Source organism: Nicotiana tabacum, chromosome 12, assembly GCF_000715075.1.
Source record: "Nicotiana tabacum cultivar K326 chromosome 12, ASM71507v2, whole genome shotgun sequence".
In the NCBI taxonomy this organism is placed as follows: domain Eukaryota; kingdom Viridiplantae; phylum Streptophyta; class Magnoliopsida; order Solanales; family Solanaceae; genus Nicotiana; species Nicotiana tabacum.
This window is the reverse complement of record NC_134091.1, coordinates 14,355,723-14,368,154: the sequence shown is the minus strand read 5'-3', so window position 1 is coordinate 14,368,154 and position 12,432 is coordinate 14,355,723. Positions and strand designations below refer to the sequence as shown.

General features: G+C 34.2%; 1 protein-coding gene across 1 annotated transcript; it reads left to right on the top strand.

The window, feature by feature from the left end:
- Window positions 1-8,399: 8,399 nt before the first annotated feature.
- Window positions 8,400-11,675, top strand: LOC107822408 (protein NRT1/ PTR FAMILY 4.5-like). Its single transcript, XM_075226181.1, has 5 exons — window positions 8,400-8,942; window positions 9,047-9,125; window positions 9,345-9,562; window positions 9,766-10,337; window positions 10,431-11,675. Exons 1-5 carry the CDS (start codon window positions 8,940-8,942, stop codon window positions 11,305-11,307), a joined length of 1,749 nt encoding a protein of 582 aa, XP_075082282.1. The 5' UTR covers window positions 8,400-8,939; the 3' UTR covers window positions 11,308-11,675.
- The last annotated feature ends 757 nt before the right edge of the window (window positions 11,676-12,432 follow it).

The following is a 12,432-nucleotide window of genomic DNA, read 5'->3' as shown; positions in this document are numbered from 1 at the left end:
AATGGGGAAGGGGTTATGGGGGTTGGAGGTATTATTAGAGACTCTGAAGGCAATTTGATCATATAACATGGGAAGGGGCAGTAGCAATTTGGCGGAGGCAAAGGCATCCCGGATACGAAACGGATTGGAATCGAACTCGGAATTTGACTTGGGGGAGCTGCTGGTGCCCCAGTTCTGGTGCGTTCGCACCTGCGAGGTATTGGTTGTAGGTGCAACCTCGCGAAAGCGGACCATCGACCGTAGAAGCAGCCTAGAGCAAGTTGCCCAGTGGTCGCAGAAGTAGAGGGCTTCCTGCATCGGCGAGCTCACAGGTGCGTGAGAGATGGTTGCAGGTGCGGGCTAGGCCAAGAAGGCCTGGGTTCGCATGAGCGACGATCTTCCGCAGGCGCGCGTGCGCAGATGCAGGCCAGCTCTGCAGGAGCAAAAGCACAGGAGTGCATGCTTCTCCGCAGAAATGGACTTGGCCAAGCTAGGAGAGTACCTCACCTGCGATGGATTTTCCGCAGGTGCGGCATCGCAGGTGCGAAAACCGCTGGGAGGCAGTGAGGTGCATTTAAGGGGGAGCTTAGGCTATTTTGGCTCATTTCTTTCATCTCTTGGGCGATGTTTGAGCTCTTTTAAGAAGGGTTTTTACCTAGCTATTGAAGGTAAGTAATTTCTACCCAATGTAAGTTAAATACATAGGGTGTTTGTAGATTTTAACATGTAAAATTGTGAAAATTATGGGTTTAGTTAAAAAAATCTAGGTTTTGGATAAAAATGAGATTTAACCACGAAAATGATTATGGAATTGGATAAAAATTATATATTTGAGTTCGTGAGGTTATGGGTAGCTATTATCTTCAAAAATTTCCGAAATTCGGGCACGTGAGCCTGGGGGTAAATTTTAGGAATCTTCCAATTTGGGTTGGGTAATTACTCTAATAGCTAAATTATTAACTTTTGAATGTATATTGATTAATTTATATAATATTTGGGTAGCTTCAGATTGTTCGGTACCAAGTTGAGGCCTTAGAGTGAATTTGTGGGCCGGAAAGTGAGTTTTGAGACGAGGTAAGTCTCCTGCCTAACCTTGTAATAGGGAATTACCCCATAGGTATTTTAAATTACTATTTGCTTCTAATTGTGAGGGGATACGCACACACGAGGTGACGAGAGTCCGTGCGTAGCTACTAATCATGCTTAAGTCCGGGTAGTTTTAGGACTCAAATCATGAAATACTTGTATTGTTTGCACTCTACTTGTTAATTTAAGTGCCTAAATTATATTGAAACTTAGTAAAGGATTCGTAAAGACCGAATTTCACTTACTTTAAGTTTTGACGGATTACTTGACCGTTAATAGAAATTGTGTTTCCTTGTGAATTAGGCTTGTAACAGCTTTTAAATCGGATGTTCATAAAGTATTCTCTCTTCTTGTGGAGTGGCCCAAACGCCTCAGCAGTATAATAGATGCATCTATGGTTCGTGTCGCTCGACCCTTGGCAATGTATACATTATTTTGGATCGGGCTGTACGACCTCGGCATAAATCGTGCGTGTTAAATGCTTGGAGCCCGAATACACTTGATATTATTTTTATTAATTGAGGAGTTATAACTCATTTATTGGCCCGAATTTTATCTGGAATTAGTATGTGTTAGTTGAAGATTTTTGGGATTTACTATCAGTTAAAGAATCATTCATTCATTGCTTGCTAATGTGTTATTATTATTATTCGCATATCTCATGCCTTAGTATAAAATTTGATATATCATTATTGGCCCATAGTAAGTGTCAAAGTCGACCCCTCGTCACTACTTCTTCGAGGTTAGACTGGATACTTACTTGGTACATGTTGTTTACGTACTCACGCAACACTTCTACACTAATCGTGCAGGATCTGAGGCAGGTACATCTGGCAGTCATCCAGGCGCGCACCCACGTTACCCCGAGGCTTAGTGGTGAGCTGCTCTCTGAGGCCGTTCTGCAGCACCCGCAGCTCTATTTCTGTCTACTCTATTTCAGACAGTAGCTTAGTGTTTTGTATATTCTACTAGTTGCTCATACACTTGTAACACCAGGTCTTGAAAATATACTAGTAGACTTTTTGGCTTTTGAGCATTTATTTCACTGCATTTGCTCCTTCATTAGTTTTCGTTTTACTTTATTAAATTTTTCACTTCTCTCTCATTTAATAAATAAAAATCAACTACTTTGAAATTATTAAAAAGTATAAATACATGGCTAATTCACCGTTGGCTTGCCTAGCGGCGACGTTGGGCGCCATCACGGCTTATAAGGGAAATTGGGTCGTGACATTAAATTTTTTAGTATTTTAAACTTTAAAATTGACCAAAATTTTAGTTATTAAATCTTTCCTTATGTGAGATAGGTAGAAAATCCTAGATTTTAGGAATTTAAAATCAATTGATATTATACCATACATAAATCTTTTCCTTATTTGAACTCTATATGTAACATAATTATAATTTTTTTCGTTTTTCGTGGATATATATTCTATGGAAAAAATAATAATAAAGTAACGTGTGTGTGTTTTAACAAAATTAAAGTAACTAATAGATCATGTTTTGATGAAAGTTATATATGGAAGCATTAAAAACAACACAGAGGTAAGAGGTGGGCATGAATAACTTCAAACAACAATTAGGATGTTCTTTTTTCGTTGAACAATAGAAGACTTCGAATTAGAAGTACACTGAAAATATTTTTTCTACTGTTATTGTCTAATCGAATTATTAATATTCAAGTCTTAGATATTTGGAAATAATTAAAATAATTTTTTAATGTGAAATCCAACTTACAAGAGAAAAGGTTGATCAACATTTTGTACAAAAAAAAGAATACAAAATAACGTATTTATGTTTTGGTTGTGTTTAAATAAAATTATTTAGAAATAAATCATAGGTAGAATAAGATAATGATCGAGCTAAAAATTTATAAGGACAGTTAACCATTGTCGAGTTTGGATGCCTTATGAATGGAATAATGGTACACGTTTTAGTACTCTCGTAAAGTGAGCGAATACAAGATTTTAAAGTAATGAATGCTCGTCGATAAATATTTAGAAAGAAGAGAAAAAATAAATTTTAGTAACGGATGCTCACTTATTATTTATCTTAATATTTTGATAATTACATATGTAAATCTATTAAGTCTGGTCAAAGGTCATTGTGCTTAAGCCCCATAAAGCTCCTTGTAGATCCGCCACCGATTGTTGGTTTATACAAGTTTTGAAATAACTAATATAAAATAGGGTATACATAAAATGCATGTATCCAAGTGCTCATGTAAAATTGCATGATGCTTTTACCTATCAATCAAATTGAAGAAAAATTAACTAGACCGGATCAAACCCCTAAACATGATCAATATTTATCATTTTGGAACCTGTAATTTTTGTTAATTTTTATTTTATAATACAAGCACGTCTTTTAATATAATTTATGTTATTTTTAAATGTTTATTCTCATTAATATAAGAGACACGCGCATCGCGCGTACGCTAAGGCTAATACTATATTAAAAGTACGAAATCCCTTAGTAAAATATCGTTTGCCTTTTTTACCCTTTAAAAAATAGAGTTCATACTAGATAAAATAGTCATTTAATTCTTTTCCTAATATTTATGACCTAGAAATTCATTGAAATTTGGTTATTATATCTTTCTTTATTTAAACTAGGTACCTAAAGTTTAGGACTTTAAAATCGATTAAATTTTTACCTCAAATAAATATTTAAAAAAGTCAATTTGGAACATTATTACAAAATTTATAGATGCTCGTCTGAAGTAGGTTATATACAGCAATTAAAAAGTGAACATCCTAATGGTACTCAAATTGTATTCATGGTCAACAAAATAATTTTTTAACATCAATAAGTAGTTTTTTGAAAAAGAATTTACTTCATTTAGTATTTGCAATAAATTACATTAATTTATTTTAATTATGCGGTAAATAGTGTGAGACTAAAATTGAAAACTACTAAATATATGGGAAAATAATGTTCACTTTTTTCTTTTAATTTTGTCTACTTTATTCAATCTAGATTATTATAAAAACTCGAAACTTTAACGCGAAATTGATCGACTTTTTTATCATTTAAAAATAAATTTTTCGTTGGATAAAATTATTGTTTACTTGATATTTTTAATAGTTAGGACGTTGAAATTAACAAAAGTTTTGACTATTAAATTTTTTACTTATTTGAACTATATAGGAACTCCTAATATTTAGGAATGTCATCCCAGTAAGATTACTTATATAAGTCGAGTAAGTCAATTTTTCACAAGAATTCATAATTTTAGGAATTGTTATTTCACCCCGAAAAATAATATTCGAGGTGACATTAGAAGTGTTCCACTTTAAGATACCAAGAGACGAAAACTTAGAGCAAATTGTACAAAAATCATACTCAGGAGCTCAAGATTATTTTCAGATTACTAAAATTTTAAAGATTTAAAGTTGATAATGTTAGAGATGTTAGCTATTTCAAACTATTCTTTTTTAAGAAAATATTAATTAAAAAAATTTAAAAAGTATTGTCATAGAGTTTCGTAGTTTCTCATAGTGTCGATATGTGGCTACTGATATTATCCATCATTATTGTGCTAAAGGAAGTAACACCATTTATTAGCATATATAATCCCTTTATCATGATAATGATCGAATCTACGTAGAAAAGATGGCGTGAGAACCTAAATCTATCCCTAACGAAAGTCCAAATAATAAGATATTTGTAAAGCAAAGATCTTTGACGAGCTAAAAACATAACACAAAATCATGTTCGCTAGTCGAATATAGTATAGAAAATATCATATCCACAGGGATTGGAGTTAAACAGTATTTTCGTAGTTTACAGCTTTATTGCTATTCAAGATGATCAACAATTTAGATTTGTGTGAATTAAAACTAACATTAACTAAAAGTCTAACTATTGGCTAATGACAATTACAACAAGAGTAAGCAAGAAGATATCAAGGGGAGAAAATAGGGGTTGATTGGATAGGTGTAAGATACTTGTTTGGGAATTAACTCTAGTTACTTCACTTCTATGGTTCAAGTGAGTCTCTCGAATTCACTCTATTATGCTCAAGCATTCAGTAGAAACTCCTCTCTCGATTAAGTCTCAACCTTACGATATGGACTAAGTTAAGCTTGGTGAATATATGCAAGAATTCGTAGTGGATTGATCCTTAGGAGAACCTCTTTCGCTTATCCTCCTAACTAGATCTAAATATTAATTCAACTAGCCTCTTTCGATTACTAACAAGAATCAATGAATTCAACCAGTAAGATAATGCAGAACATCACAAATTATGCCTCTTTCGATTACATAAATAAGTGAATATATATGCAACAATAAAAACACCCAAAACGATTTAATACATAAAACTAGAGTTAATATCCACAAACAATTCTCAAAACACCAAATCCATTAATCCCTAAGGAAGAATTACTCCATGGATATGGAGAAATTTATCACAATTAAGTTTAAGTCAAAGAAAAACATAAAACATCCAAACACTTGTCTTGAGTGGGGATGAATGGTGAAATCCTGGTGCTCTTGCTTCTCCCTCTTCTCCTTAGCTTCCTTAGGTCTAAATTATGTCAAAAGTTCTCAAAATACTATTTTTCTATGTATATATACCAAGTAGGGTCGGGTCCAAACAAGTACACCTTCTCCTACGCAAAAAAAGATACTTTTTTGGAGTTGGACGTGCGCAGCCGCGCACCTGGAAGTGTGTCCGCGCACTTGGACGCGCACTTTTCACACTGTTCTGCCCCATATGTGCGGTAAATATGCGGATGTGCACTTGTCGCGCACTTTTCACCCTTTTTTGTTGGGAATTTGAAAAAACATAAAACATAAAAATTGTAGCCCTTTGAATTAACTTTTCAATAATATATTGTGGAGCCCAAATGGAGTCCTGAGCGAAAGTTATGTGCATTTTACTAGACACTACGCAATATACCTGCTCGATTCTTTGTTTCCTTCCACTATCATCCGTTGATCCCCGAATACGATCCCGGCTTAATTTCTTGAGCTTTTACTCAGATTTCAAAGCTCCAAATCACTTTAATTCACTCCATAACATCTAAATATCTCGGAATCACTTCTACAAGGCATAAAAGACACAATTAGTGCAAAACACTAGCGATTAAAGCTCAAACTCAACTAAAGTGCAGGAAATTGGAATGTAATAATCGACTAAAACATGAGATTATAGCCTACCATCAATCTTCTTCTATTGAGTTATATAAATGTGATTAACATTCATTTTTTTCTTTTTCTTCAGCAGTTTGGATTTTTTTATAATTTTTATTTAATAATTCAGACACTTTTGTGAATAATATATATATATAATTTTTATAAAATTTATATTTATTAATATGAGATGCACGCGCAACGCGCGTACTCTAAAACTAGTATGTTCTAAAAATGCTTAGTAACTTTTGAGTTACAACGTACAAAATATAACGACTTTCCAATTACAAAACAAAGTAAAGTGACTTTCACAAATAATTTTCATTAGTTTAGTAACCTTATGAGAAATGGACTCTGACGTGTTGAGTAAAATTAGTCGTCTTTGCTATTGATAGTGTAGAATGTTGTTGAATTAGATAATTCAAATATACTCGAGGACAATGAAGCAAAGGAAAAAATGTAACAATGACCGTAGCAACTAGCATATATACGAGATAGCCTTTGTTGCTGATCAGCAATTCATGTTACTCCTTACAAGCAGTGGCGGACCCAAGTGGTGGCTAGCGGGTTCAACTGAACCTTTCACAAAAAAATAATACTGTGTATATATATAAATTAGGATTAAAGCTGTTTAAATTTTGCATAAATATTTTATTTGAACCCACTTGACAACTACTATTTTACGACTAAATTTATATACTTCTAATATTGAACCCGCTTGCACAAAATTCTAGGTCCGCCGCTGCATACGAGGGAAGATACAGCTTCAATTATTATTGTTCCTAGGGAACTTGCTTAATCCTCTTGCTAGTTAAGTCGTTAATTCGCGGTAAATTGAGCACCTCCGTCTGAGATAATATATAGGTGCATGTACGTATCCCATGCAGCAAAACTATTTTCCTTCATATAAATTAAAACCGTGCATATTGAGCTTTTTTGTTGGTCGTCATGACCAATAAGAAGTGTGCTCACTTTGTAAGTCGGTCTACAATTACTCAAATCTAATCCAGCTTTCAATAAGTGCAAGGTAGACCTACCACGAAGTTCATATTGATCAATTCTCATTTCGATATTATTATGTTCTGAGCCAACTCATCGAGAGTCTTTGATGTTCGTTTTCATCTATCCAAACTTGTTTAGAGGTGGTCGACCCGATCGATGTTCATCTGGTTTTTTACTTGATGTTAAAACTTAAAAGTACTTCATAATTAAGTTATAAATAATTCTTTATCGAAGTTGACAACAATATAATAGCGATTGGGAACAACTATAATGAGCCAAAACGGCATTCATTATCAGGAAAACAGAAAATAACTGACGACTTTGATTCATCTGTTTTACCAAACTATTTGATACTTCTGTTTTTAGTTTAGACGTTTCTGTCTAACACTTTAGCTTAATATGTACTCCCTCCGTTCACTTTTACTTGGCATATGTATACTAAAAATAGATTTTCACTTTTACTTGTCACTTTACGCATATACCCACAGTATTTATTACTCATTTCAAATCATTTTCTCAAATCCAATAAAATATGCATCAATTAATATGAGTATCATGATAAATTATGCACTTCATTTATTATTTTTTAAGGGGCGTGAAAAGTCAAAACGTGTCAAGTAAAAGTGAACGGAAGCGGTATATATATATAAGCTGCTGGTCAACTTTTGATGTTTACTATAAAAATGTAATCAAGTTGAGCTTCTTGGATATTCCAGTGGACCCTCAAGAGTTTATGCCTTTAAAAGAAGCCAAAGCCGGCAATATACTGCTAACTATCACCAAATTTCTTTTTTTATTTTTTCATTTTTGACATTCTTTGGCTCATTTCTTATAAAGTTAACAGAATTCCCCCATGAAAGTTTTTTGAGAGATTAGTACAAGAGTTATTCTAGTACTATGCTAAGTTGCAATTCAGCATCAGAACTCAGTTGACATTCTAATAATTTGCTTACACTGACTTGAATTCCATTTCAAATCAATTATTATAAGGGATTAACAATGTGGAGATAAAGCATACTTAAGGTTTTAACAAGTTTATTTTGATCAGCTTCAAGAAAGCGGCAGAAATAACAAATTTGGAGCAAATTGGACCAAATACTAGTCTGATACTTATTGTCTCTTTGCTCAGGTTAAGATACCATTTGACCAAATGAGAACAATAAAATGGAGATGTCCAAAAAACATCACTGTTTTGGAGCTAAAATATTACAACCATCTGCTTAATTAACTCCATGTTGCAGATGAAGAAGAAATTTTGTTGTTGTAAGTAATTGGAATGTACTGCCTTGTTTTCACTAATTATGAGTATTACTCTTTGTGATTAAGGTGTTTGTTTTGAGTGGTTCTTGACATACAGAAACTGGAGACCAAATAATTGAATCTCATTTTCAGCAGTCGAAGTTTTTCAAAATATTAGGCATCAAGTCATCTGCACATGCTTATGTCAACGAATAAAGTCAGAGTATAACACTTACTTTTTTTAGTTTATTTATCATAATAGGAAGGGTTTAATCATATGGAACAAAAAGATCCTCTGATTATGTAATTCAAATGTGCAGATGCAATTTGATTCCTTTTATCTTTTCTTGTCCCTATGTGAAAGGTTATGTCTATTCACTCATTATATAAAGGCAGGGTTATGATTCCAATATACTCAAGCACATCATAGAACCTTTCAAGCTAAAAATATACATTTCACATTTTGGCTGTTGAAGGACAACTCCAGTATCAAAATGGTAAGGTCCACTAAGAATATGTCTAAAAGAAAAATGTTTCAATGACTCAAAATCATGTATGGCATTTATGGCTAATTAGTTTTTTTTGTGTTAATTATATGCAGAGAATGTGCAGAGATGTCAACATTGAACCCAAACAACCACCAAGGCTAGGGGGAAATAGTGCAACTTTATTTGTATATGGTAAATATTTTGTTACTCTGGGATTGTTACACAAATAGCCGGCCAAATTTATTGTTTACTTTTTTTAGCCAGTATACATAGATTATACACAGTTATACATATATTATACGTGAATTATATATATATTATACATCTTGCGGCTATTTTTAGTTTATGAGATTAGGTGGGCGGTTATTGGTTAATTCTTCTTAATAATATTGTGTTCTTTTAACCATGCAGCTATGGCGGGGATCGATGTCATGGCTTTCTTCGCAACTGGTGTGAGCTTGGTGACTTACTTTTATGGATTTATGAACTTCAGCATAACAAAATCAGCCACTGCTGTTACAAACTTCATGGGAACAGCATTCATGCTTGCATTATTTGGAGCCTTCCTTTCAGACACTTACTTGTCCAGATTCAAGACTTGTGTTCTATTTGGCTGTTTTGAAGTTGTTGTAAGATAATTTCTCCATGTTTGGTTTAAGAAAAACGTATTAACAACTTATTTTCAGCTTCAACACTTCTATTCATATACGTAACTGCTTATATATACAAGCAACTTCAGCACCTAAAAGTGTTTTTCCGCACTTGCTGCTTATCAGCTACTTTTAATGAGCTAAGTCAAACGAATGCTAAAGTGCATGCTTTCAACTCTCAGGGGTATGCACTTCTAGCAGTGCAAGCACATTTCAGGCAACTAAGACCCTTTCCTTGTAAAGATGTACTCTTGATCCAACTGAATCAATGTCAGTCTGCAAATAAAGGCCAATTGGCAATCTTATACGTGGGACTTTATCTAGTTGCAATTGGGACCGGTGGAGTTAAAGCAGCTGCACCGCCTTTGGGAGCTGATCAATATGATGAGAAGGACCCTAAAGAGGCTGCTAAACTATCAAGCTACTTCAATTGGCTTATGTTCTTCCTCACCACTGGCGCGCTGTTTGGTGTCACATTTATAGTTTGGATTGGTGAGAATCAGGGATGGGATTGGTCGTTTGCTGTCTGCAGTATTGTAGTAGGATTGGCAATTCTGTTCCTAACCATGGGGAAATCATTGTACAGAAACAATGTCTCAAATGGAAGCCCCCTTACGCGTATTATGCAGGTGTTTTTTGTAGCACTTAGAAACAGAAATCTCCCTTTGCCAGAGAATGAACATGAGTTACATGAGATTCATGATAAAGAAGCTAGAAACGATGCAGAGATTCTTCGAAAAACTGACCAATTCAAGTATGTTAAGACATTTTACAATAGTCTTTCATATTATGTTCATAGTTGATATATGATATATAGCATAAATGATAAGCCCTGAAATATTTGCAGGTTTTTGGACCGAGCAACGATAATGAGGACTGACCAGAACACATCCACATCAAGTGCACATGGACCGTGGAAACTTTGTGCAGTAACACAAGTTGAAGAGACCAAAATTGTAGTCAGAATGCTCCCAATTATATTGAGTACTGTTTTCATGAACACTTGTTTGGCTCAGCTCCAAACTTTCACTATCCAACAAAGCACAACAATGAACAGAAAAATCCACAAATTTGAAGTTCCAGGGGCTTCAATTCCAGCAATTCCACTACTATTTATGATTATCTTGATTCCTATATATGAACGCGTTTTCATTCCAATAGCAAGAAAATTCACAGGGATTCCAACAGGGATACGACAGCTGCAACGTATAGGTGCTGGCCTAGTACTTTCAGCTGTGTCAATGGTAGTAGCTGCAATTGTAGAAAAACACCGGAAAACAGTTGCTATTAAGCACAGCATGGTTGAAACCACCACTCCATTGCCAATGAGTGTCTTTTGGCTAGGCTATCAATATGCAATCTTTGGTTTGGCTGATATGTTTACATTTGTGGGATTGATGGATTTCTTCTATTCAGAGAGCGCATCAAGCATGAAAGCGCTAAGTACTGCAATTTCTTGGTCTTCACTGGCAATTGGATACTACACAAGTTCAGTGGTGGTAAGTATAGTGAACAAAGTAAGTGGTGGCTGGTTGGATAATAACAACTTGAACAAAGACAAGCTTGATTACTTTTACTGGTTGTTAGCAGGATTGAGTGTGCTCAATTTCGGGTTTTATTTACTTTGTGCTTCCTGGTATAAATACAAGAAGGTAGATGTGAATCCAGAAGATGTTGTCCTTAGTAAGGAGGCCACGGGGAAGATTGAGATGAGCATAGTTTAGGAATTACTACAAAATAATGTACTATATTATGTTACTTATCAAAGGTTCCATATGCAGGGGCGAAGCTACAGTATAGCAAGGGTCGTCGGAAAATATCGGAAAATTAACACTGTGTATATAGGTAAAAAAATTTATTTACATGCATGTAATACATATTGAACACCCTTGCAACAATGAAGATTCATAGCTCAGTGGCAAAGGGTGGTCAAGAGGGCCTCATGGGCGCGGGTTAGAGCTTCACTCTCCATAATTTTTATTTTTCTTGTACAAGTTTGAACACCCTTGAAATATTTTCTAGTTTCGCCACCTGTTATTTGCGACAGAGATTAAAGCATATGTGAAAATTACTAAATTGTTAATAAATATTAAATTTTGAATCTATAATTTCAAAAGTGCAATCAGTTCAACAGTAAAAATATTTAAATTCTGAATCCGTTTCTGAGCAAGGCTGGTCGTTGGATCATACTCTCCTTTGAATACAAAAGACTCAAATGGGAAAAGAAAACAAAGAAATGACAGGTATTGTTAACCAGAATCAATTGAGAAGTCATAAATGGCTTATGGATACTCCACAATAAGCAATCTAATATTGTATTAGTTTCTGAACATGAAATTGCTAGAAAACCACAGAACTACAGATGTACCAGGAATTAGTGGAAACTCCAAAAGCTTATGATATCATCTGCCTACCCCATAACCAAGGACAATAATATCAAAATCCTCCTTACAATAATATAAAAATCCTTCTTATTGATTTCTCTTTTTGTCAATGTCGCTTATCATAGAAAAATTACATTGGAAGCACGCTTTGGGCCCCAAGAAAAAGATGATCCGAAAAGATTAGTCACATTATTGTCCACTAATTGCCCACAATACTATTATTTATAAAATCATTGCTCTTACAAACAATAAATTTTATGAATACTCCTACTGCAGTCTGCAGAACACAACCTTTATTTCCGGAGATAGTAGGTATCCTATGAAATTAATCGAAATGCGCGCGCAACAGATCTTTGATACCATAGTTATTAAAAAAATAAGTTACATTACAATGATTTGTATGAAAAAATTAAGTTACATCTTGAGATCATAAACGAATAAAAGTTAAGGTTACCTAATTTTCAG

What these genes read in the sequence shown, in the direction of transcription:
- LOC107822408 (XM_075226181.1), top strand. An exon ending in TGCAACTTTATTTGTATATG is followed by an intron (nt 9,126 to 9,344) that starts GTAAATATTTTG and finishes TTAACCATGCAG; the next exon opens with CTATGGCGGGGATCGATGTC. An exon ending in TTGGCTGTTTTGAAGTTGTT is followed by an intron (nt 9,563 to 9,765) that starts GTAAGATAATTT and finishes TTCAACTCTCAG; the next exon opens with GGGTATGCACTTCTAGCAGT.